The following is a 23,071-nucleotide window of genomic DNA, read 5'->3' as shown; positions in this document are numbered from 1 at the left end:
CGATACAGCTTTATTTGGTTAAAATGGATTATTAATTTTTCCCATAAATACTTACAGTATTCCGTCGCAACTCGGAATGTGCCCGTTGCGATTTATTGCCTATGAGTTTAGCTTTATAGAAACTGACATTTAAATGTCAATCTCTTTTTCTATTAAATTGATAATAGATTTACAGGGCTCATATGTCCATAATTAATGAACAAATATACACGGAGTTCTAATAAAGTAATTAAATTCGTTAACCTGGCCGCATTTTTTTTAATAAGCAAAATAACTATTTAAAATGCGAATTTCTAACTCATGTTTTGATATATTTATTAGAACTAAATTTATGATAGTCAGTTTTATGGTTGTTTCCTAATTATTTTTAATAAATAAACAAATAATTAATAAAAATCAGTAAACTAGAATTAAATTTATTAACGATATATTTAAGTCTTCGTTAAAAACGCGCCTTAAGCGCATGCATTGGGATAAGGACACAGTGAGTACTTTTTTCAGGCACTCGCAGGTAGAATTTCGTCCGTGTGACATTAAAAATTTTGCATTTGCGTTAAGTGGCTGTTTTGCTTGTCAAAAGACCTTTATCGAGCCGTGTTTGTGTTGGAAACAGTTGGATGCTGTTAGATAACCGGGCCCCGAGGCAGCTATTCCACGAGTTCCAGTTGAGCTTCAGTTTAAAGAATTCTTGTTGTGCCTTCGTACATCATTCAATTGGTTTGAACATTTTTCGCAACACAGCATAACCCTTATTTTGATGATACTTATACAAAAAAAAACACTTCTCTTCTCTTATTTTGCAGATTCTTCTACGAAAAAATAACTAGTCGATGTTTTAAGAAGCAAGTCATATGATAAGTCTTGTATGGTAGCACCGGGTAGTATACCCCTTAGATTATCAACTTATCACTGGGATTTCAGAGGGAATGTGTAAATCATGTACAGGGTTATTTTTAATGTTTGCGTACCCACCTACGGAAGGTACCGAGAAAAACTTTTAATACCAAATTTGCATGATTTTTGCAGTATTATCTTTTAGAATTGTAAAAGAAAACAAATGCGCATCACAAAGTTGAGAAACGGTAACAAGTTTTTTTTAAATAGAAAACCCTACATATTTCCTGATATGACGAAAGATCTTTTCTCCTCGTTTGAAAAATATATAGATTGTTGATGTTTTTAATTTTTGATTTACTAAACAGATTTTATTCAAGTTGACCAGGCGTTAAGCAAATTGAAACCTTTAGTTAGGAAAATGGGTTACTCAGAGTGCGAAAAGCTTCAAGCACTTGGTCTTTTTATTTCGATAAGCATTAATTAACAAATGATAAAAATTTCAAAGAACAACAATATCAACAACAACAAACGATAATAAAACTGAATTAAACCAACACAAATGAAAATATAACGTGAAGTGTGTTTTCTATCAATCAAATCATGGTGGATTTCCCAAACATTTTCGAATATTATGACTCAAAATAAAGTCTGGATGATCCCTATTGAGCATGAATATTTCTTGTTCAATTCATTGGTTCAACACTCGTATTTTGCGGTCTGTCATTGTATACTCGGTTTTTTAAAAAGCCTCATAGGAAAACATCACTAGGGTTTAAATCGGGCCTATTGGCCGACCACTGAATTGTCATTTAGGTATTGTTTCCAAACCAGATGGATGTATTGGCGAACTGGAATAATTTTCAATGTTATTTTGAATGAAATCTAAATATCGATTGACCGTCAGAAATCCATCAAGAAAAATCAGTCCGATTATTTGTTTATTATTATTATAACCAAAACTAACCAAACAAGAACCGACCTACGACCCTGTATTTTTACTGGTTCAATTTTGTGTGGATTTTCATTTCATTTAGCCAATATTAATTATTTATCCTATTAAACATACCTGTCGTCTTAAAGGTGGCTTTATGAGTAAAAATATTTTTTGTTTCTGACTTGGAACAGATGATATTTATAACATTTTAAAGTGGACTGAAATATTGTAATATGACATTTCCAATTGTGCGGCAACAATTGAAATTGAATTCACGGTACTTTATGAACAGTTACATGATATAAATTTATAGTTGCTCTCAAAATATTAATGTCGTCATATTCATTTTTAACAACGGTTCTCTTCTTTCGGCTGACACTTTTGGTTTAAATTTTTGGTTAAATTGCCGGAACAAAGAGCAACAAGAAAAATATCTTCCATTTACTGTTTGTTAGAGCCAGTAAATATTTATAGGGAACAATTTTGTGGTATTTTTTAGAATAAGGGGAATTTCAGTTTAAGATGCACGTGTTTTTTCTCAATCCTATTCAATGATGATGATGATGATTCTATGATTTTAGTGATGGTAACGGTCGGCCTAGCGAACACTTGTCTATTAATTTATGACTGAAGACAAGGGTTCCTCTTAGGGCATGGTTTAAGTGGCTTTTGAAGTAGGTATTGAGTTAAATAGATGTGTTTTACTTTTTAGAAAACTGAATTTTAGGACTTTAGATCGTTAAGGATTCGGCAGGCATCGCAAGCCATTTTTTCTCGACGGGTTCTTTTTTACGAATTCGAGGCTTTGCTTGTTGAATTTATAACTCATCACTAATTATCTATCTTTGTTACTGTACATACTTTTTTACGTTACTTGTTTTTTTACTAATTTCGTGAGTTTACTGAATTAAAGGGTTGTGTGTAAAAATACTGCCTTTTATTTCAACGAATCGACGTGTTGCTGAAACCGGTAGTTTTGGTGACGCGACACTGTTTCTCAACTTTGCGATGTGCCATTTGTTTACAAGTCTAAAAGAAAATACTGCACAAATTACACAACTGTTGTAATGAAAGTTTTTCTCGGCGACTTCCGTTAGGTAGGTACGCAAATATAAAAAATAACCCTGCAATTGAAGCGGAAAATAATTATAAAAGATTTGAGACACATTGAATGGTAGTGATAGCACACTCAAACTATTCTGATGTATTTATTATTTATATAGTTACAATTATACAGTACGCAATAAAACAGAATGTATTCATATATTTTGCGTTTCAATTTCCTTACTACTACCCTGCACAAATAAAAATTTAATGGCATTATTACAGTCACGGTCACGGTGTGTCATACTTTACAACTTGCCCCGATCACTTTACATACCGAATGAGGTTTTATTACTCTAAGCCTTTTTGAAATAGACTCTAACAGCAACGCGACCTCACTCTTTGCCATTATTACCAGGAAATAAATACCAGCTATTGGATCTACATTAATTATTCAGTGTATCCGAGAAATGTTCACATGGCTTATCAGCGTTTACTGAAGCCTTCGTCGAAAAGAAAACAATTTTTATTACTGTACTTTGAAATCGCGAATCTGTATGGCGCGCGCATCATCTTTTAAAACGAATAATCAGGACGAGATAAGTCGCAGGTGTCACGGTTGCGTAATTATCCAACGAAATAAAATACCTGCGGACCTGTTCCGAGTAAAATAAACACCTGGATCGTTGCCAATAAATTTAAATACAATGGGAGGAGTCAGCGCGAGATTTGGAGAGACAAAAAAAGAGACTTTTCATTCGGAGAATTACGCGAGGGTCTTTAGACTTAGAATCTAGAGGTTATGCTGCATGATGTCCTACAATTAAATGTGGACGATGGCTTTATACTTAATCGTTTAAACGTGCAAACCCCTCAAGAGCCTGGAATATAACTCCAATATGACTCATTATTTGGTGGCTCAACATGGTGGAACAACACTGAAAAAAATCGGAAAACATACCCTAATAAATATTTATTTGGAACTATTTTATTTTCTTCGGACAATATTTGCTTCAATAGACCAATTATTGCTTGTATCAAAAAAATGTATGTATTTGAATATTTGGAATAATTTGTATGATTTAATTTTCAACTTTTATACGCGGCAATTAATTATTACATCAAGCTATCATTTCTATGATTTAAATTCATATATTAAAAGCAAATAAAATGAGTTTTAACAGAAATCATTTAATCATTTGTAGAACATATATTTAAGAGAAAGTACGTAAAAACTTATTTGGATTATGTGGACGAATATTAAGAAGTCTAAAGAAAATGAATTGATTCAACTTCCCTCCTTAATTTTGTGTATTAGAATATAACCTCATTAGCTCTCCCTACCTGTTCGCAACTAATAAAAATCTTTTTGATCTAAATTATTAATTAATTAAGTCTGTTATAAAGAAACATGTACACTGTCAGACCAAACTGTTGTTTTTCCAGATTAAATTTGTTAAGGATTACAAATAATGATAAGTTATTTAAACCAAACAGACATTCACTTTGGTGAGCTACTAGTACGTATAATTAAACTGAACTGAGGTGGCTTTTACTTGATGAAAATCCATTTATCAAAATAAATAAGAACTAAAAGTTCAGATTTTCCCGAAATTATATATTTTGACATCACAATTGTTTCGACAACACCGTGTCTTTATCAAATGTAATATTTACAAACTATTTTTTCAAATATTTTTGAAAAACAATAAAACGAAATGTTCAAAATCTCAAAAATCAGGTGTCTACAGGTTGAAATGCGGATCTTGTCTTAAATTTTATATTGGACAAACAGGTAGATCCTTCAAGAAACGCATTAACGAATATAAAAGGGCGTTTAGAAACAATAGTCTGGATTCTCATTATGCTACACACTTAAACACAGAAAAACACATTTTGACGACAATTTTGATACTTTACATACAGCCACAAACAGTAGAAAATTAAATTTATTGGAAGCAATGGAGATTAACAAAATGAGACATTCAAATGTATTGCTTAACGATCAATTAGATTTAAATACCTCTCCTTTATTGAATTTAAATTCTAACAAACAGTAATTAAGGTTTTATGGTCATTTTCGGTATATATAGTAGCAGGTAATTTGTAAATATTACATTTAATACAGACACGGTGTTATCGAAACAACTGTCATGTCAAAATATATAATTTGGTGAAAATCTGAACTTTTAGTTCTTATTTATTTTTATAATTAAATTTCCTAATTTAAAAATATGTAAAAATAAGCATGTTTAATAAAACATCCTTACTGTAGTTCCTTTTGTCACTCAATTAATTAACTCCCTGCTGACCCAGCATCATCATTAGTATGATATGAGACAAGCAGAAGTATAGTAACATGGCAATAAACAATCTTTTTTGAATATGAAAGTTAAACTTGGTACCTATTTCTTTTCAAATTTGAACTTTTGATAGTTTTATCTCCCTATTAATTATTGTTTTAACCTAAGAGTTGTCGGAAGCTCTAATGTGAATGGAATGAGTTTACAAGTTTACAATATTTTAGGATCATTTAAGATCAACTTTTTAATATTTTAGTTTTTGACTCTACACAGTTGAAGCTTACATAAATAAATAAAATAAAGTTTGTATGTGTATTATTATTTTATGATATGATATGATAATAATTAGTATTTAGAGTGGTATTTTCCCTCTCATTTTTGTGCCCGTTTAGCCTTTTTAATAAAACTGGTGATCTGATCATCCGGAATTTTGTACGCTCGCTAGTCAAGCTTGGGAATGTGGCAGGTTTTCTTTTGTGTGACCGATTTTTATTTTATTTTTTTGAGCCGGTAGTACACCCCAATAAGAGGTGGATATGTAAACTGGTCACTAATTTGTGATTTCCCATACTTTTGGATCTATTTGGAGTTTGGAATGGGAATCTTCCTCAACGAGGGATTGTGAAAAAGGATTTTCATTGCCCCACACTTCCAGAAAACCCTCGAATCGAGGTAAGTTAGTTTTTGGAACCATTTTGCCACTTAATCAGTATTCCTCAATTTATGCCGATTTTATTTTAGGTTTTCTTTTTCTTGTTCCGTTTTCACGTGGTTACTTCCTTCATCGGAATACCAGAAAGCTTCGCTAGACTTGGTGTCTTGCAGTTTAGTTGTGGAGTTTCCCCTATCGAGTACCCGGCTTTCCTGACGGACATTGCTGGGTTATCTGAGCCACCATTTCATCTTGTGGCTTGGCTCCCAGACAGACAGACAGCTGTGTAACGTTCGGGAGAGCTTGAGGCTTGGAAGTGGTCTGTTCTCTTCAAGAACGGTTTGTGGAACATATATGCTTAAATTATAATAAATAAATTAATAAATAATAAATTATTATTATTATTATACATTCTTTTGCACCGCTAAAACTTGAAGGTGAGATTTGATACACTCACACCTACCACCAGGTAGGGATCTATATACCTTTTTGCATCATTTACAATTTTACTGTTGTTACCCTTGCCCAGGAATCTCGAGGAAATAAATTATTGTTCGTGATTCATTTGTTTATTTCCTTTACAGGTTGGAACGTCGGGTTAATAATAAGTTTACCTTTTTTGAATCACGTGGCGCCTACCTACCACCTTTCGGGGCTGACCGAGGTGCCCCTCACCGGCTTCCAACTTGGGCTTCTATCTAGTATTTTTTTTTTTACTTTATTAATTTTTCTTGCTTGTTAGTGAGCTAGCCTGGGCATTGTCTTACCTCACTAATGCTTTTCTTTTTCACGACCCTGAGATTGAGAGTTAATGTATGTTTCAGCTTATTAATAAAGAGTTAATTTGTAATCATTTGCTAGTATTTTACATCTTTCATAAGATATTACAATGTACGTTGTTATAAATGGAATTCAGATTAATGGATTGTGGATTTTGAAACTACAAAAAACCGAAATTCTCGGTTCAAAAAAAAGTAAGCTAAACGTGTTTCATAGAAATAATAGCAGTTACGTCCAGCAAATTATACAGTTTTTATTACAAAAATTTTATCTATTACACCAACTATTTAGTTTATATTAATGCATTATTGTATGGAATCAGACAAGTTTTATATTCTTGAGAAACAAACAACACTTAAATAATACTAGTAAGATTAAAAAAAAAACATATTTATTTGAATGAAACAAAAATTTTTTGTCTGGCCATCTATTCATTTTCAGCGAAACGAAAGCAATTATTCATTTATAAAAAACAAAAACAAATCATTTTCTAAAAATATTAATCCATATTTTTTTAATAGCTGCCGTAGGACCTTCGATTGCGCCATCAACAATAATAAATCATTTTTGAATTTTACAGCTGAAATTGCCTCACACGAGAAGCTTTCCGATATTCTTAAGCATACCAGTGTTGACGTGGGAGACCTGCGCATTATCATTCAGCTATACTGAAACCAAACAGCAGAAGTGAGAACAGAGGGCTCAATATCTTACGAAATAGAGAGTTGGAGAGGCGTCAGAAAAGGGTGTGTGAGAGAGGCACTCGTCGATATAAAGGAGGAAATTAAGATAAACGGTATTCCCATTAACAATACAGGCTTCAACGACATACCACGCAGTACGGCCTTCACATGAAAGTTACCAAGACTGAGGTGACACCGAGACATTCCTTAGAATTAACAGGGAGTTGGTTGAACAGGTCTCGTCTCTGAAGTATTGAAATATCTCGGAGCTCGGAGTTAACGAGACCAACGACCAAGAAAAAGAACTCCTACCAAGGATCGAACAAGACAGGTGAGCATTTAGTTTTATGAAGAATCTTTTTGTAAATCGAGACCTCAGTCTGCAGCTCCGCATACGTGTACTGCGCTGTTACATCTTTCCAACCCTGATCTATGGGTGCGAGAGCTTGACCAGTGCATTCGAGATGTACTTATATGGTCGTATCTTGCGCATATCCTGGGTAGACAGGATAATAATGAATGAGGAGATATTCAGACGAATGGATAAGAAAAAAGAATTTATGACAACCTTCAAATAGAGAGAACTGAAGTGTATAGGATGCGTGGCTATATCTCATGACTTGTCACCGAAGGAAAAATCGAGTGCAAAAGATCTGTCGAAAAAAGCAAAACCCTTTTTACCATAATGGCCAGTTGGATCGCTGGTCTTCTGAGGGAGACGAGGACCGAAGAAGAAAGGGGTTTCACATAGAGCTAAAAGCTTTTGATGAACTTTGAAACGACCTTTCAGAGATAAAGCTAGACATTTGAGAGGTGCTTTTAGAGATCGAGCTTTCAGGGGCTAGAACTTTTAGCAAAGTTTGGAAATGGAGGTCGAGCATTTAGAGAGACAGAGACAACCCACTGTGTACGACACTCGAATAGTAAAATAAATTTTTTGGTGGAAAACTGCATTTCTTGAACTCCGGGAGCTTTTTGAAAAGTTTGCATTTTGGGATAAGGTATATAACTTTATTTATGAAAATTTGTTTCTAGAGTAAATTGCCTTTTTAATAAATTGTTTGAGCAGAAAATTTGGGATACATAAAATTTTCGTTATTCTTACGAAACCCCCCAAGCATTTTCTTGCATGTATCCTTTTCCCATTGAAACAGTGTGATTCTCAGATTTTACAATAAAATAATTTCAAATACCTTTTGGCGACTCACTTTTTTCAATTTTAACCCAAATTACTTATATTACATCCGACATGAAAGGAAATGAAAATTGCGGTTATAAGGAGCATTTAATTAAAATACGAGGCCAGTCTCACGGAAAATCAAAAAAATGTTAACTTTAACGCATCACGGCCTTTCTACAAAATCGTTTTATCCTTGTTAAATGTTGCAAGCGTTCTTGTTAATGGGTATCAATCATATAAGGCTGACAAGCACATACATTAAGTACCATAGATTTTTTAAAAGATATGCAAACAGAAAGCAGAAAAATGTACGGTTATGCCAAATTGACATTCGTTCCTTTAAAACATTCGAAGCAAAATAAATAAGAACTAAAAGTTCAGATTTTCACGAAATTATATATTTTTACAAGACAATTGTTTCGACAACACCGTGTGTCTTTATCAAATGTGTTGTCGAAACAATTGTTACGTAAAAATATATAATTTCGTGAAAATCTGAACTTTTAGTTCTTATTTATTTTGATAAATGGATTTTCATCAAGTAAAAGCCACCTCAGTTCAATATTCGAAGCCGATTTTCTGCTCCTTTCCTTCGCATTTGGCATTTAAAAAAAATAACTTGTGAATCGAGTAGCTAGAAGAAAAAAAATGTTAACCCTTGACTTTGGAGTTTCCAGACCAAACTTCATTTGCATGTCGCTGTTGAATTTACCATTCCCAATACAGTTTAATAAGTCGTGTAAGTGTGACTTTCTTTTGGAAAATATCTTTAAGTCGTCCATGTACCATAGATGTGTAATTTGTTGGTTGGGCTGTGGGCTGGGCTTGGACTTTCCATGATCATTAACGAATTAAGTGAGTGAACTCAAGGCCAAACAAAACAACAGTGGGCTAAGTGCACGACACCCCGTCTCATTTGTATTTTTTCCGCTTCTCGCATCTTAGGAACCTTGTTATATGCTTCTCGATTCGATAAAACTCAAGCCGAGAATGCAGACTAGTTTCTGGTAGTCGATATAGGCAGAATAAAGCGAGCCTTTTGTACGCTTAGCATCAATCAAAACAATGGAGTCCAATATGAGCTGCTCTTTGAGTCCGTGGAATCCTTTCCGGCATCCCTTTTTTCCATCCAACAGGTGGTTCAACTCAAGGTGGGGGTACAATTTTTCAGATATTACAAAGGTCAGAATATTATATATAGAAGAGTCTATGTTTAGACGGGTTCTCTGAGAGTCTATCCCTTTTGGGTTGCCAGTAAGTTACCCCGTTGGTAATTTCATCCGGGTGTTCGAGCAGGTAAGTATGGGCGGAATTGAACTGTTTAAGCGAGAAATTCTCTGAACCTTGTCCGGTCCGGCTGCCCTCCACATTAAACTCTTTGAGATTATTTTCTTCACTTTGTCAGTCTAGGCGATCATAGTGCGTAAGTTTGCTATACGCTTTTTTCCGTCATAGAACTACTTGGTTTTTCGATTAGAAACTGGAATGCTATATATTCGATGGTAGGTAGGTCGCTTTCGTTTCCTCCATCCTCAGATTTCCTGGGCTAGAAGATTTTGTGGTGTGACGTGAACTGATTATTTTGTTGCCGATAACGGTTCAGCTTTTTTGCCATGGCTGTCAATTCTTGTTTTAAGCACCTCCACCTTTTCAGGCTTTACTTCAGTTCTGTAAGCTTTCATGAAGACCTGCTTTCAAGTAACCTTGTTGCTAGGGTTTGGTATCTGACTCTGAGTAAGCATCCTGATGTCTTGTCTGATTTTCGCAATTTTACATATTACGCGTCTCTCCCAGCCATGCCTGGATTCGATTGCAGGTAAGACGTCATTGCGGTTCCGAACAAGGTCCTGCTGTTCCGGCCAGCCAGACTATCTCTTCCTTCTAATATTGAAACCCATGAAAAACTACGCCTACTATTATTATTCCCTTTTATCGAGTATCTTCTGGCAACGGGAAGCGTTTATTCAACGGTCCGAAGAGACAAGTTGGTGCGCTGTTTAACCACTTATAACCTTACGAACCATGACGCACGTGTCTGATAGCACCGATTCCTGAAAATTGTCATGTGTAGGCCCCATTCCAGTCCCAGCTGCTGTAGGTCCCTTTTTAGGGTTTTTGGTAGTCTTGTTTACGTTTGCAAAATCAACAATGAAGATTTTTCCTGTATTGGTAACGCTGGTCTGCGATTATTTTTCTGTTCCAATACACGTAGGCATTTTAATCTTCACAGACGGACGGTGGGTCATACTGGTGGTATGGCTACTCGCATGTGGAGTTGGCGTACTTTTTGGAGGATGATCTTCCACAGCACAGAATATCCGTCGATATTTCCTTTTATATATTGTCCATTTATATATTTTTGTGGCGATCACTTGGTTCTGATTAGAAATCCTTGTGTGTCGGAGAATAGAACGGCCAGATCCAGATAAGCAGTATACACCTCTTTATCAACCTCGTCTGATTCTATGCCAAGTATTTGCAATGCTTACTTCTCCACTGTTCAACTGCTGATCCATCGCTTTATATTCATCAGCGGATTGAAATCCGAGTCTGCATGTCTTAGAAGTGTCGCCTTTATGTCTGCCCTTGAAACCGCTCAATGTAGTTCGTTATTCTGAGTTTTATCATTGAAATATTTCCAACTCCATCTGTCGCGGCTACCAAGCCTGCGGGGAGATAAAATCGGACTTCCGAAACTCCTTTGTGGTTTTGGTGTTTAGGTCGTTAAGTTCTGTTGCGCTCCAAGCGATCACTTGGAAGCAGTATGCAGAAACCGGTGTTACATAGGCGTTGATGGCACGTGCTGAGTTTCCGCCAGACAGTTTTGACAGTAGTATGGAGCGAAGCATTTGAATATATGATTTTGTCTGTTGTTCTTTGGCTCTTTTATGGTTCATAAACCTGTCCTGCAGGTAGCCCAAACACATGTACTGTTCGCGCGCCCTCATGAGTGGCCCAGCGTCCTCTTTCCGTTCGGTTAGGCCTGCATTTATCGAGTCCAAACTTCATGTTAATGTCAGTGCTACGTGCGACCGACACAAGACAAAAGGCTTTGTACTTGGGTTGCTGATTTTCCAAAGGTCTTATTCAGAATTCGGAGGTGAGTAGCCTTTATTTTGTCCATTCAGCAAAGACGTTAGAGGGGGCAGCGATAGACACAACCATAAGGGACTCAGGGATTGTAATATACCCCACCTAATGATGACCTCCCCGACTCTCTGAGAGCCACTGGGCGTCCTGAGTTTTCCAGTGAGACATTGCAAACCTAAGAAAACCTGCTATGTGCTCATCTATACTGTAAATCTTAAGCGTATACAGGCGGAGTGCAGAGATGCTCTTGTACGTTTCGCGTGCGAAGTTATAACGGCATCTAAAATAAGCTGCTCTTTTTAGCCCTTTGACACCTTGAGGCCATTTTGCTGCTCAAGAGTGTTTAGGTCGTCATAAATTTTCTCTGTTACGACAGAGATAAGTAGTTCGTAGATGTTTAGGAAACATATAATGGGGCGGTATTTATCTGGGTCATTAAGGCTCCCTATGGGGTATTGGTCGGGAAAAGGGAAGTTAGGTCCGGTTTGACCAACAGGTAAGTAATGCATCTCACCAAATGTTCATATTTACCCTTGAATTGCTTGTACCAATAGTTGTGGATGTCGTCTGTGGCAAGGGCTTATAAAACCCTATTTATCAGTTTTCCAATACATAAAAATATTAGAAACTACGAAATATTTGCAATATAAATATTTATATTTTGTGTTTATTCGTTAATAAAATTTGTTACATGAAGCTTTGTTTTAGTAATCCGTAATTAGTGAAGATGACTTAGACTATAGTTAATTTTGCTTAGTCCTTAGTATCATTCGGATTAGACATTTACCTTGTAGGTACAAACTATCTCCTTCTCGATAATCGGCGAAGAATTTCTGGGCATCATCCTCGATGGTGCGAAATCTTATCGACCCCCGTCGTAACACTTCGCGCCGTTACTCGCGCGCGTTTGAAAAAAATATATGTCGCAATATTTTTATAAACGAGCCGGACGGTAACTCGATATAGTTAAGCTCGTTATATTATCGTTTCGAGATCGATTTAGTTACACCGACTACTGTCGCGTAGTTTTCATTCTCTCCGCTCTTTGTGTGTGCTCGAGTGTGAGTGTGTGTGCGAGAGCGCCTTGCTCGGAGTATCGCCTTCCTACGCCTACAAAAAAGAAAAGAACCAATTTACGTAAAATTGCGTCTCGCCGAGGCCTTGGCGTTATTTTTTTATGCTAATCGATCAATTCGTCCGCGGCGATGCACATTCCGCGATGGACTCGGATCTTTTTATATTTTTATGTGTTGCGAACGCCCACCGTTTAACACGTAAGCGTCTAAAATGGACGAGCGGCGAAGCGGCATTGCACCGTTGTTGCTTTGAAATGGACCGATTTTAGAAAAAAAATAAATAAAAGTTGACTTGAGAGTCCACATCATGGGGATGCAAACTACAGTACATGCAGGCTGTGTTTCGAAGTGGAGGAAACTCCAATTCATCCCTTAACCAAATGCGATCTACTAGAGCGCAGCCGAAGAAGCTCAATTCATTGAGCCCGAGGAACTATCCACACTCTCCTGAACTTAATCGAGGAACCAACTAATTTCAAGCATATAAATCACCAGGTGTGGAAGAAATATACCCTACATTATGGCAAAAAGAACAGGAACCTATGTTGCCTCACCTATGCAATATATATTATGGATGTCTAGCGTGGGGCGCTGTACCTAATTTATGGCAACAGGTAAGGGTTCTATACCTGCCAAAAGTAGGCAAAATTTCGGACCGCATCCCAAAATCATATACCATTTATAACACTTGTTTTTTGCTGAAAACCCTAGAAAGACTAGTGGACCTCAGGGACATTGCATATTTCCAGCAAAGATCTAGCACTGGATGACCTAAACAAGTTGCTTTCCAAGACAATGGATAACAAGGAGATAGCTGTAGCCACCTTTCTAGACATCAAATCCAATTACGAGAGCGATGAGGATACAAAACAGACTAAGAAACAGGACGATAATATGCATTGTAGGACTGATAACCATAAAGGCAGAGGTGGGGAGGGGATGCGCGCAAGTCGGAGTTCTGTCCAATCAGCTGTATTGTGGTACGAGTAAAATTTAGAAGCACTGTGTCGGAAAGAAACCAAGAGACTATAAAAATTGTGGAAAACTCGTACCCAAAACGAGGAAATAACAATTAACTTAACTAAAACGATTGTTAATCAATTTCCTAACAGGCCGGTCGTCACAGAAACCGCCAGTAGTACATGCAATAAGACCGCTTTTCAAAATAAGAAAATTACATGGGAGTCACATTCGACCGAATGCTTATATTGGAAACACACATACAAAGGAAGTTTCAAAACGATGTGTGACACTTTGAGCAGGTGACAGTTTGACAGTAGATTTTACACAATCATATGTTACATATTTGACGGATTTTCAAAAATAATTTTTAGGTTACGTGAATCATTGTACTACGTAAGCAGTTACCAACTGCTATTCGTCAAAATTGGTTAACGTGGAATCAAACATAACATTAGATCACTAGAAACAAAATCTATTTTGCGAAAACATTAAAACCAAGGATATCGCTATTATTGCAGCAGAAATGCGCATTTTAATATCTTGTTCCTAACTTATAGTGCCAGTAAAATAAAAAAAAAAACAAAATAAAGTCGCCTTGTTTGGGAATATTTTCAGAAAACCCACCATAATTAATAATAATAAACGAAAACATTGTATATAAAATGTTAATAAATATTTCATAGATTTTACACAACCATAGGATTCCACATTTGGCATCACACATTTGTCAGATTTCACAGACATTTTACGGGTTTTCAAATAATTTTACCAAAGGATTTCAGAGAATTGCGGATATCACAGAAATTTTAGGGATTTTCAAATACTCTTTCAAAATTTGACTAATTCACAGATAAAAAATAGTTCATTGATTTCATGGATTTTATGGATCTGGATGTCGTTCATTGAAGATATGTGCTGCTTCATCCACTGGTTTATAATTACGGTCGATCAATAATAATTTAGACTTGTGTAATACATATTGTGTTTCAATAAAAAAATTAAAAATCTTAGTTCATTTTACAAACCAGATGCAATAATTTGCGATAGTATTTAAAATTATTGAAAAAAAAGGAAACTAATTATATTTTTCGAGCAAAAAATGCTTTCTCGTCGAAGTAGACAGACCTCTCTGTTTTGATATGCATGCATTTTATTTCTTAAAAACTATAACGACAAATAAGGGCACTTCTCTTGTGCGACTTTAAATTTGTTGTTTCAGCCTGTGTGCCGTTTGACTTTCATATATTTTAACTGCACCTAATATGACTGGAACATGCACCCTTTTGGAACTATTGGCGTTACGCGTCCCATCGTAGAATGGGAAATACTGCTACGATTCATTTTCCAGCAGGACAATGATCGTAAAAGTACCTCCAATCATAGATATAAGAAAGTGACCAATTGCTTTTGAACGCATTATCCAAGGGTGGTCGTTAAAATACAATTCAATTAATCAATTAATAAATTAATTAATAAATAAATTAATTAATTAATTAATTAATAATTACATTTAATTAATAATAATAAACTTGTTGCATTGTATGTTAATGATCGCCCTTGGATAATCCGTTCAAAAGCAATTGGTCAATTTCTTATATCTATGAACAGACCATGCAGACAGAACAATGTTGGAATTTTAGAGTTGCCGGCGCAGTCCTCAGACTAGAACCCGATAGAACACTTATGGGAAGAAATTTGGAGAAATCTACAACCTAATGTTTTAGAGAAGTTACGCAACTACATGTGATAATGTTGTAAATAATTTAAAATGATATCCTTGCTAGTGTGCCTAAAATATTGTTCATTCTTTGTATATTTATTCAGTCGACCTTAATAAAAAATGTCGCCACTGCTTTTGAACAAATTATTACCCTTCGGCTTAAAGAAAGATTTCGGTGAACTACCATGGACTAATCTAGCTCAAAACACAAACTCCATGAATTTTTCAATTATTTACAATTTTAAGATTTTTTTAATTTGCTGCAATACTTATGTCCAATAGTGTATAGTTTGGCTCAATCTTTATGGTGCTGGCTTTTGCCCCCAATTATGAAAGTTACCTGCCGGCGGCAATAAAACTGAGATCCGGCAAATAGTAAAGGATAGAACATTTGGGACGCACCCTCAAAGGTTTTAGTAATAATAACAAAAATTGATTATTTCATTTAATTTACATTAAATATATACAATAAATTCGTAGCTAAGAACATCTATACATAATAACATTTTTATTCACTATCAAAGTCAATTTTTCTAATGTGCTTTATCGATTTTTTCCAGCTCTCAATTGGTATATTATTAATTACATCTTTTATAAAATTTATACCCATGGTATTTAAAATAGGAGGAACATTTTCTGTTCTGACCTTTGATTTTACTTGGTTCCACAAATGCTCTATGGGGTTAAACATGCAAATGATATGGAGAAAGACGTAGAACACTACGCCCAGCCTGTTCAGTCAAATTATCGCATACATACTGTTTTTTCACTGCACTTGAATTTAGAACTTCCAAAAGTTGTGATTTTTTCTAACTGAAATCAAAATAAAGATAATTATCTAAAAAATATTCCTGAATCAGCGTTTTGTGAACTTATGAGGCTGGTGCTTTGTGTAGCAGACGGCTGTGGTAGCTTGCATTATTGGGAATATTTTTGAAAAGATGTTTTTTTTTTTCAATTTTCAAAAAGTTCGGCACTTTTGTCCTATTGATAATCCAAGCTGGAATCCTTAATAATTCCTTTATTTGAAGGTGCTTTCGTCTGAAAGTTTTGGGTGAAATCATCCTTTGGATACAGTGTCGCGTTTATCAAACCATGCTTCATCAAGGTAAATTGTTGCCTAATCTATATCCTTTAATTTCTTGAAGTTAATTAAATCTCCAAGTGCTTCATCTGTATGATTCCATTACTACTTGCCTTTTGGCTATTTTGAGATACTTAAATCCCAACAACTCTATGGAGGGCGGCACGGGTTATATTTGTATTGGTTTCAGTTTATCCAAGGTAGGAACAATTTCAGTTTGATAAAGACAATATATTTTCTTCAATTTTCCTATAATTAATAATATCCCTTTTCCTTAGCGGCGTTATTGGCGTTTTTTTAAGTGGACAGGTTTATTTTAAAACTTCTTATTTCATAAGTCCTCTACTAATTAAAGTTCAAGCGATAAATGATTTCGACCGGACATTGTTATATTCTCGTAAAATAACTTTTTCGAAACCCACAATAAAAACAATTATTCACCACTGCCACAAATGGTCAACACTCAAGAAATATATGAGAAAGGAAGAAATGTACCTGGCCCATCCCTGCCATTTCACTCAAGTAAGAATAATTTTTTTATTAGTGGCTTTACCCAATAACTCATCGATATGAGTTATTGGGTAATGTGTATTATAGTTGATATAGATATCAGACTTGTTAGACTGTTAGAGAGTGTTGAATCCAATAAGTTTTTCTATGTATTCTCTGTGATTACCTGTCATAAAAAATATACCGTGGTTCTCTCTCTTGCTTGCGTATGCTAAGCTAACGACATAACTTGAATTTCGTTCTTTTCAAATAAAAGTACCCAAAACGTCCAATATCGTATTATAACATAATCTATTAATAACAATAGGCAATAAAATCGTTAAAGTTTTATTGGGGAGGGTCAGTCGAAATCCAACATGATGAAGATTGAGACAGACCATACATGAGTGGGAGAGAAAGAGAGAGAGGACAAGTACAACTTGGCAACAATGGATTACAGACACACGTTTGCCGCCTTCTATCTCTTCTATTTTGGCCAAAGCAATGGCGGAGCGAGTGACGAGAAATAAAAATGCAAATACAACACAACCACTACGTCGAACGACCTTGTCCGAAAAACGATTTAAAAATTGACGTCGATTCGTTTCGCTTTCCGTCTCCGTTCTACGTGTTAGTTGGTCGCGCAATAACGTATCTTGCCCGAGATCATTGTAATTACGTAGGACGGACATCTGCTGGTTTGGAATCCAATTAGGAAATTCGGTATGGCGGGCAAACGTAACCACGGCCCAAGTTATCTGTACCACTACACGCGCGTACCTGTCAATAATTAATAAGGCGGATAAATTAGGCTTTTTTTTTGAAGAATTAGAGTCTGTTTCTGAATGGTACGGGGTAATAAAACGGGGTATGGATTTCACTAATCGAAACCAAGGTTAAGGCTCCTCCTAACGCTACAAATGATAAGATTTTCGCTTGCGGCGTTTTTAATCCAATTTAAGACGAAAGTATTTATTTAATTAATTAATTAAGTAAATATTCTGATAAAATTTGTATTCCGCTGGCGGGTTCAAAAGTATTTTAATATTTTTAATTAATTATGAATAATAATACCCAAGGCGTGTAATAACTAATATTTCAAATATTCTGATTTTTCTGCCTATTCCATCCGGCTGGTAAATTAAAATACAAGACATTGATATAGTTCTTAAACTCTAATTAAAAATCCAAAATATAATAATTAAATTTTTTTTAGCGATTTCACCATATTTCCGACCTCAAATATACTGATATACTAACGAAAACTACGACGGTGAATAAAAAACGTGTGACGAATGAAACATGTATGTCTTGAAATGAAACACCATATTTTTCAATTTTGTTTTGAATTCTCTTTAAAACTCTCCAAGTTTTTATGCATAGAGGAACCTAATATCTTATCCAGTATTTAATTTTTTTAAAAAATGCTTGTTTTCACACATGCAAAATAAATGCAATAGCCCCATTATTTTGAAAGGTAAATGCAGCGAAATTGATTGAGATGCTACAGGGGGTAAAAAATTGAAGAATCGATTTTCTTAAATTGCACACCATATACATATATTATTATTTTTTCTGAGAAATCTTCCAAAAACCACCAACTTTTATTAAGTAATAATTGTAGTAGTACTTGTCATATGTCGATTTATTTTAACATTTCAAATATTTACCTTTCTTTCTGACTAAGACTATTGCTATAGCATTAGTTGGCCACGACAAAATTACATTGTCAAATTTTTACCGGACACTGAGTACATAGATTCATAAAATTTATTGCGGTGCTAGTAAATTAAAAAAAAAAGTATTGATTTTCCTAAAGCTGAATTGATTGATACGTTGATGGCAGTGAGACTTTACAAGGTGAAGTACCCTCATTAACTTATACCAACTAGATAATCTCTTCAATGTTTAATGTTTGATGTTAGTGGTAGTATTGAATATGAAAACCGGAAAATGGTAAACCTGCTACCAATGAGGAAAAACATAATCCTCAAGTCAGTACCCGTGAAGTATTAGTTTATGTGCCTCAATGGACGGTATTGGGCTAAAGGAGTTGCTGACCCTCTATAGGACGCTCTCTAGCGCAGTCTGGGGCCACAACGGGGCACATCTGGTGGCCTCAGTGCTTGGACGAACGCGGGGGGCGCCCCCCTTAAACACCAATGCAAATAGCAATACCCTCATTGACTTATAGCAACTAGACAATCTCTTCAGTGTATAATGGAATGGTTTGATGTTAGTGGAAGTATTGAATATGAAAACCGGAAAATGGTAAACCGGAATGCTACCAATGAGGAAAAAGAATTGGAAATTTTACTTCAAATTCAAGATAATCCCCAGGTCAGTAGCCGTAAGTAGCTATTTTATGTGATAGACTCCAATCTTCTTCATCAAGAACTTCAAGACCGTGAATTTGAGGTAAACTTTTGCACCGTTATAAATGAAGCAATGGTGCAGTTAATCGTCTTAACATGCATTACTATTCAACAGTTAATCCATCCAAAATTGAAGGCTCCGTCTACAAACTCGTAGTCAACGTCAATAAGGGAAGGCAGTCTCTCAGATGAGGAGGAATATGACGTAATTAGAAAGAAAGGGTATAAAAATGGTTACAAAATCTGGCTTGAACATGAAGGCGAAAGCTGAACAATTACTCCATCCATGCAAAGGAAAATGAATGCATTCGTAATGTATCCATACCATGTAATGTAACATGAGCTCAAGAAATAACTAACGAAAAAGTGCTTAAGAGCATAACCGAAAGGACTAATGCTTACAATCGGGGGCAAAAAATCACGCTACATAGGATATCTCATGGAGAAAGGTATGTATGACTAGTTATGGAGGGAAAAATTCAAGGCAATAGGTCCGTCGACAGACTCATGGTTTTACCAGGACTGTAATTCTTGAACTCAGTTAACTGTTTTCGCATGAAGTCGATGGTTATATTATTGTCACTTTGATGAGAACATAAATAAAAGAAAAGCCAGATGAAGAGGAATATGACGTTCTGATCCATAACCGAAACATTATTTATATTTATTTATAAAAATGATTACACCTGCACCATCGAACCATTTAGGTAAAGCAAAATCAAAAAATACGATCCTAGAGTATGAGCTCCAAAAATAGCGAAGAAGTGCTTAACAGCTTGCGGAAATGGAGACAAAAGCACGCTACAGAGCATGAAGCATGCATGGAGAAACGTATGAACTTCTACGACTAATTATCGAGGGACAAATTCAAGGCAAAAGTTAAATCGGCTGATTTTTGGTTAAACGACATCAGAAGATGGTTTGCTGGCACTGTCGAGACATTCTTCGTAGCCGTGTCCAAGACCATTTCGATAACCAAGGTTCAAAAGTAGACGACGGTGTCATAAGAAAAATGGTACAAATGGTAAGTGCAAAACTTTTAGCGTTATTTCTATTATTTTATTAGTTACATAACACTCTGCATAACGAAGTTTTATTAATCAGCAGCATTTAGAAAAAGAAAACGGAGTCAATCAAAAACTCTCAACAGCAATAAAAATAACAGCCAAAGCATCGAGTTCAAAGACGTATTAAATTAACCAAAATATTTACATAATTTGCAAACAATGTTTTTACCTATTTAGGCAAATCACAAAAATATATACAATTAGAAAGAAAGCAATCTAAACCTAAAACACACGTCTCGCTAACGAATTGCCAATACATAAATGTCGGCACATAATACCAATAATTTGTTAGACAAGACATTTTCTAACGATCGATTAATTTTTGCGAAAAAATTTCACGCACGACAGACCACCGCATGTAGCAATTTAGACGAAACGTTGTCCATACAACGACCCCGAATGTATTCGTTACTTTCGTTTCTCTCGCAGATATTTGCAATTTCCACGTTATGCGGCCACGCCCCGGAATCGGGTCAGCACGTTCACGTTTTGAACTTTATCCCCTCGCTTTACCTAGTCTGCTGATTGCTATTACATTTCCGATAGAAAATACATCACAAACGTGTGCAATACGGTCACACACAAGACTCAAACGAAATTTATGCTCTACAGCCTGTAAGAATTCTTCTGATTTATGGCGATTCATTAAGGATTTATAGCCCATTATTACGATGCAATCAAAAATTACAATGGTTTACAACGATTTATCGAGGATTTACAGTGACTTATAGTGGTTATCGAAGTCAACGATTTGCACAGTGATAATGTATACTCTATAACCTGATAGAATTATGCTGATTTACGGTAATTTATTAAAGATTTAGAGTGGTTTATCGATTTTTGCGATTTAAACAGAAAATTAAAATGATTTGCTATTTAACGAGTATTTAGAGCGATTTATAATGGTTTATCGATGTCAACGATTTGCACAAAAGACGCAATGGTAATTTATGGCTTCAAATTTGAGCAATTCATTGAGGATTCACAGTGATTAATGGATGAATGATTTGGACACCAAAATTTCAATGATTTATAGCGATTTATCAACTTTTGCAGTAATTTATAGTGGTTTATCGAAGCGCATAATTTGCACACAAGACGTAAGTGTAAAAAATTATGCTGTATTTACAGTGTTTTATCGATATGTGCGATTTACTCACACGACGAAAAAGTAATTTATGCTCAACCTTGTCAAAGAAGGCGTGATTTACAGTGATTTATTGAAGATTTTGTACTTATATTCGAGGAAATCTGTCCTGTCCAAATACAGATCTATCTCAAAAGACAACGACAGAAACATTTTGTGCTGTATTTTAAAGAACGTTTGATGATTTCACAGAATTTTATAGCGAAGTTACGAATATTTACGTTTACTTTATTTCGTGAAGATCAATTGAGATACATGGATGTCAGGAACATTTTGTGCGGTAATGCATAAACTATTATTGATTAATTAAAGGAATATACGAGGAGAAGTGGATGACCGAAACATTTTTTTTCTGTGATTTATGAAGATTTACTGATTATTTTCCAGCGGATTTATAAAAATTTTAATGCAGATGCAAAAATAACTATCTAGAAAAAAGAAAATCTCTGTTCTCTAGTGACTACAGCCAGCTATTTATTTGTTCAAAATAATTGCAGTGATCTTTACCCTTCGTTCTGAGCGACGTTGAAAACAACAGGTTTCTCGCGCACTCGGCACCGTCGAGCCAAGAAAACTCGCGACAATTGGCAAAATCGAAACTAACGACTGTCGTAGTCAACAATTCTCGCATCGGTTACGCTGAAGTTCTTTAAGGAAAATCAAGGTCGTTTACCTCGGGCGCAAACACAAAAATGCCGCTCAAACGACGCGCGGAACAATTAGAGAGAAGTGGATTCCGTTTCGGGAAGAAGTAAAAAATAAAAGTTCATTTCCACGTACGGTTTCGAACGGTGCGTACGTATCCGATCGCGTCCATCTTCTAAATCGGACAAAAGTCGACGTCATCCAAGTCCGCCCGATATGGAGGGCTTAAGTAATAAAAGCAAGAGTGACATTTGTTTGCTACAATTGCTGACGTGCGGGAACTTCTGATACGAACGATAACATCCCACTGCTGATGTTATCTATAGATAACGTTTTACTGCAATGATTACACTCTAACAGCTGGAGGTCGCACATGATCGAATTATGGAAGAGGCTAACAGAGAAATTTAATATACTTCTCGTAGAAGCGTCTGCGAACTTGCAGAAATGTTCCCGGTCCTTTAGATACATTCGACAGTATAAACGCGTTAAGGCATGAAAGAACGTTCAAGAAACTGTTTTGAATTGATTCTTGAAATTAAAACCCGACATAATAGCAAAATTAGAAGAACATGTAATCAGTACACTGTGCAATTATTGGTAGGGTTTAAATCCAGGCTGTTTTGGTTAACCTATGCCCAGTGCACAAAGATTCATTCTCTCAAACTTTAAATGGAAAATCACACGATAACTAAGAATTAGAAGGGCAACAATATTTTAATCACCTTGCTTTCATCTATGTATATAGTGTGGTCATTTTAGCATGCAACATATGGAGTTTTTTTTTAATAACTGCACAACTAAAATACTATCCACACATAATCCATAAACATATTAGGTGCACTTAAAACATTTTCAAGTCATGTAGGTCAAAAAATACCACACGTGCACAAGGTATCTTTATTTAAAAAAATATATATTCCTTACTTTTTTTTATAATTTTAAACACTGTCCCAATTGCATCTTGTTTGCAAAATTAACTAAGATTTTTAATTTCCTAGG

The 23,071-nt window shown here is 35.4% G+C and overlaps 1 protein-coding gene across 6 annotated transcripts in view; it reads right to left on the bottom strand.

Annotated features, from left to right (window-relative positions):
• The window catches only part of LOC132706372 (mitogen-activated protein kinase-binding protein 1), a 147,947-nt gene that overhangs the window by 73,587 nt on the left and 51,289 nt on the right, over positions 1-23,071 (bottom strand). Inside the window, exon 1 of one of the 6 annotated variants that reach the window (XM_060677667.1) lies at positions 12,291-12,629. The exons of the other annotated variants lie outside the window; for them this stretch is intronic. Coding sequence (XP_060533650.1) covers positions 12,291-12,347 — 57 coding nt within the window. The 5' untranslated portion in view covers positions 12,348-12,629. Of the gene's footprint in view, positions 1-12,290; positions 12,630-23,071 lie in introns of those variants that run through there. 6 annotated transcript variants of the gene reach the window in all.

Source organism: Cylas formicarius, unplaced genomic scaffold (genome assembly GCF_029955315.1).
Source record: "Cylas formicarius isolate icCylForm1 unplaced genomic scaffold, icCylForm1.1 PGA_scaffold_8__14_contigs__length_24414737, whole genome shotgun sequence".
Taxonomy (NCBI): Eukaryota; Metazoa; Arthropoda; class Insecta; order Coleoptera; family Brentidae; genus Cylas; species Cylas formicarius.
This window is presented reverse-complemented; position numbering and strand designations above follow the sequence as displayed.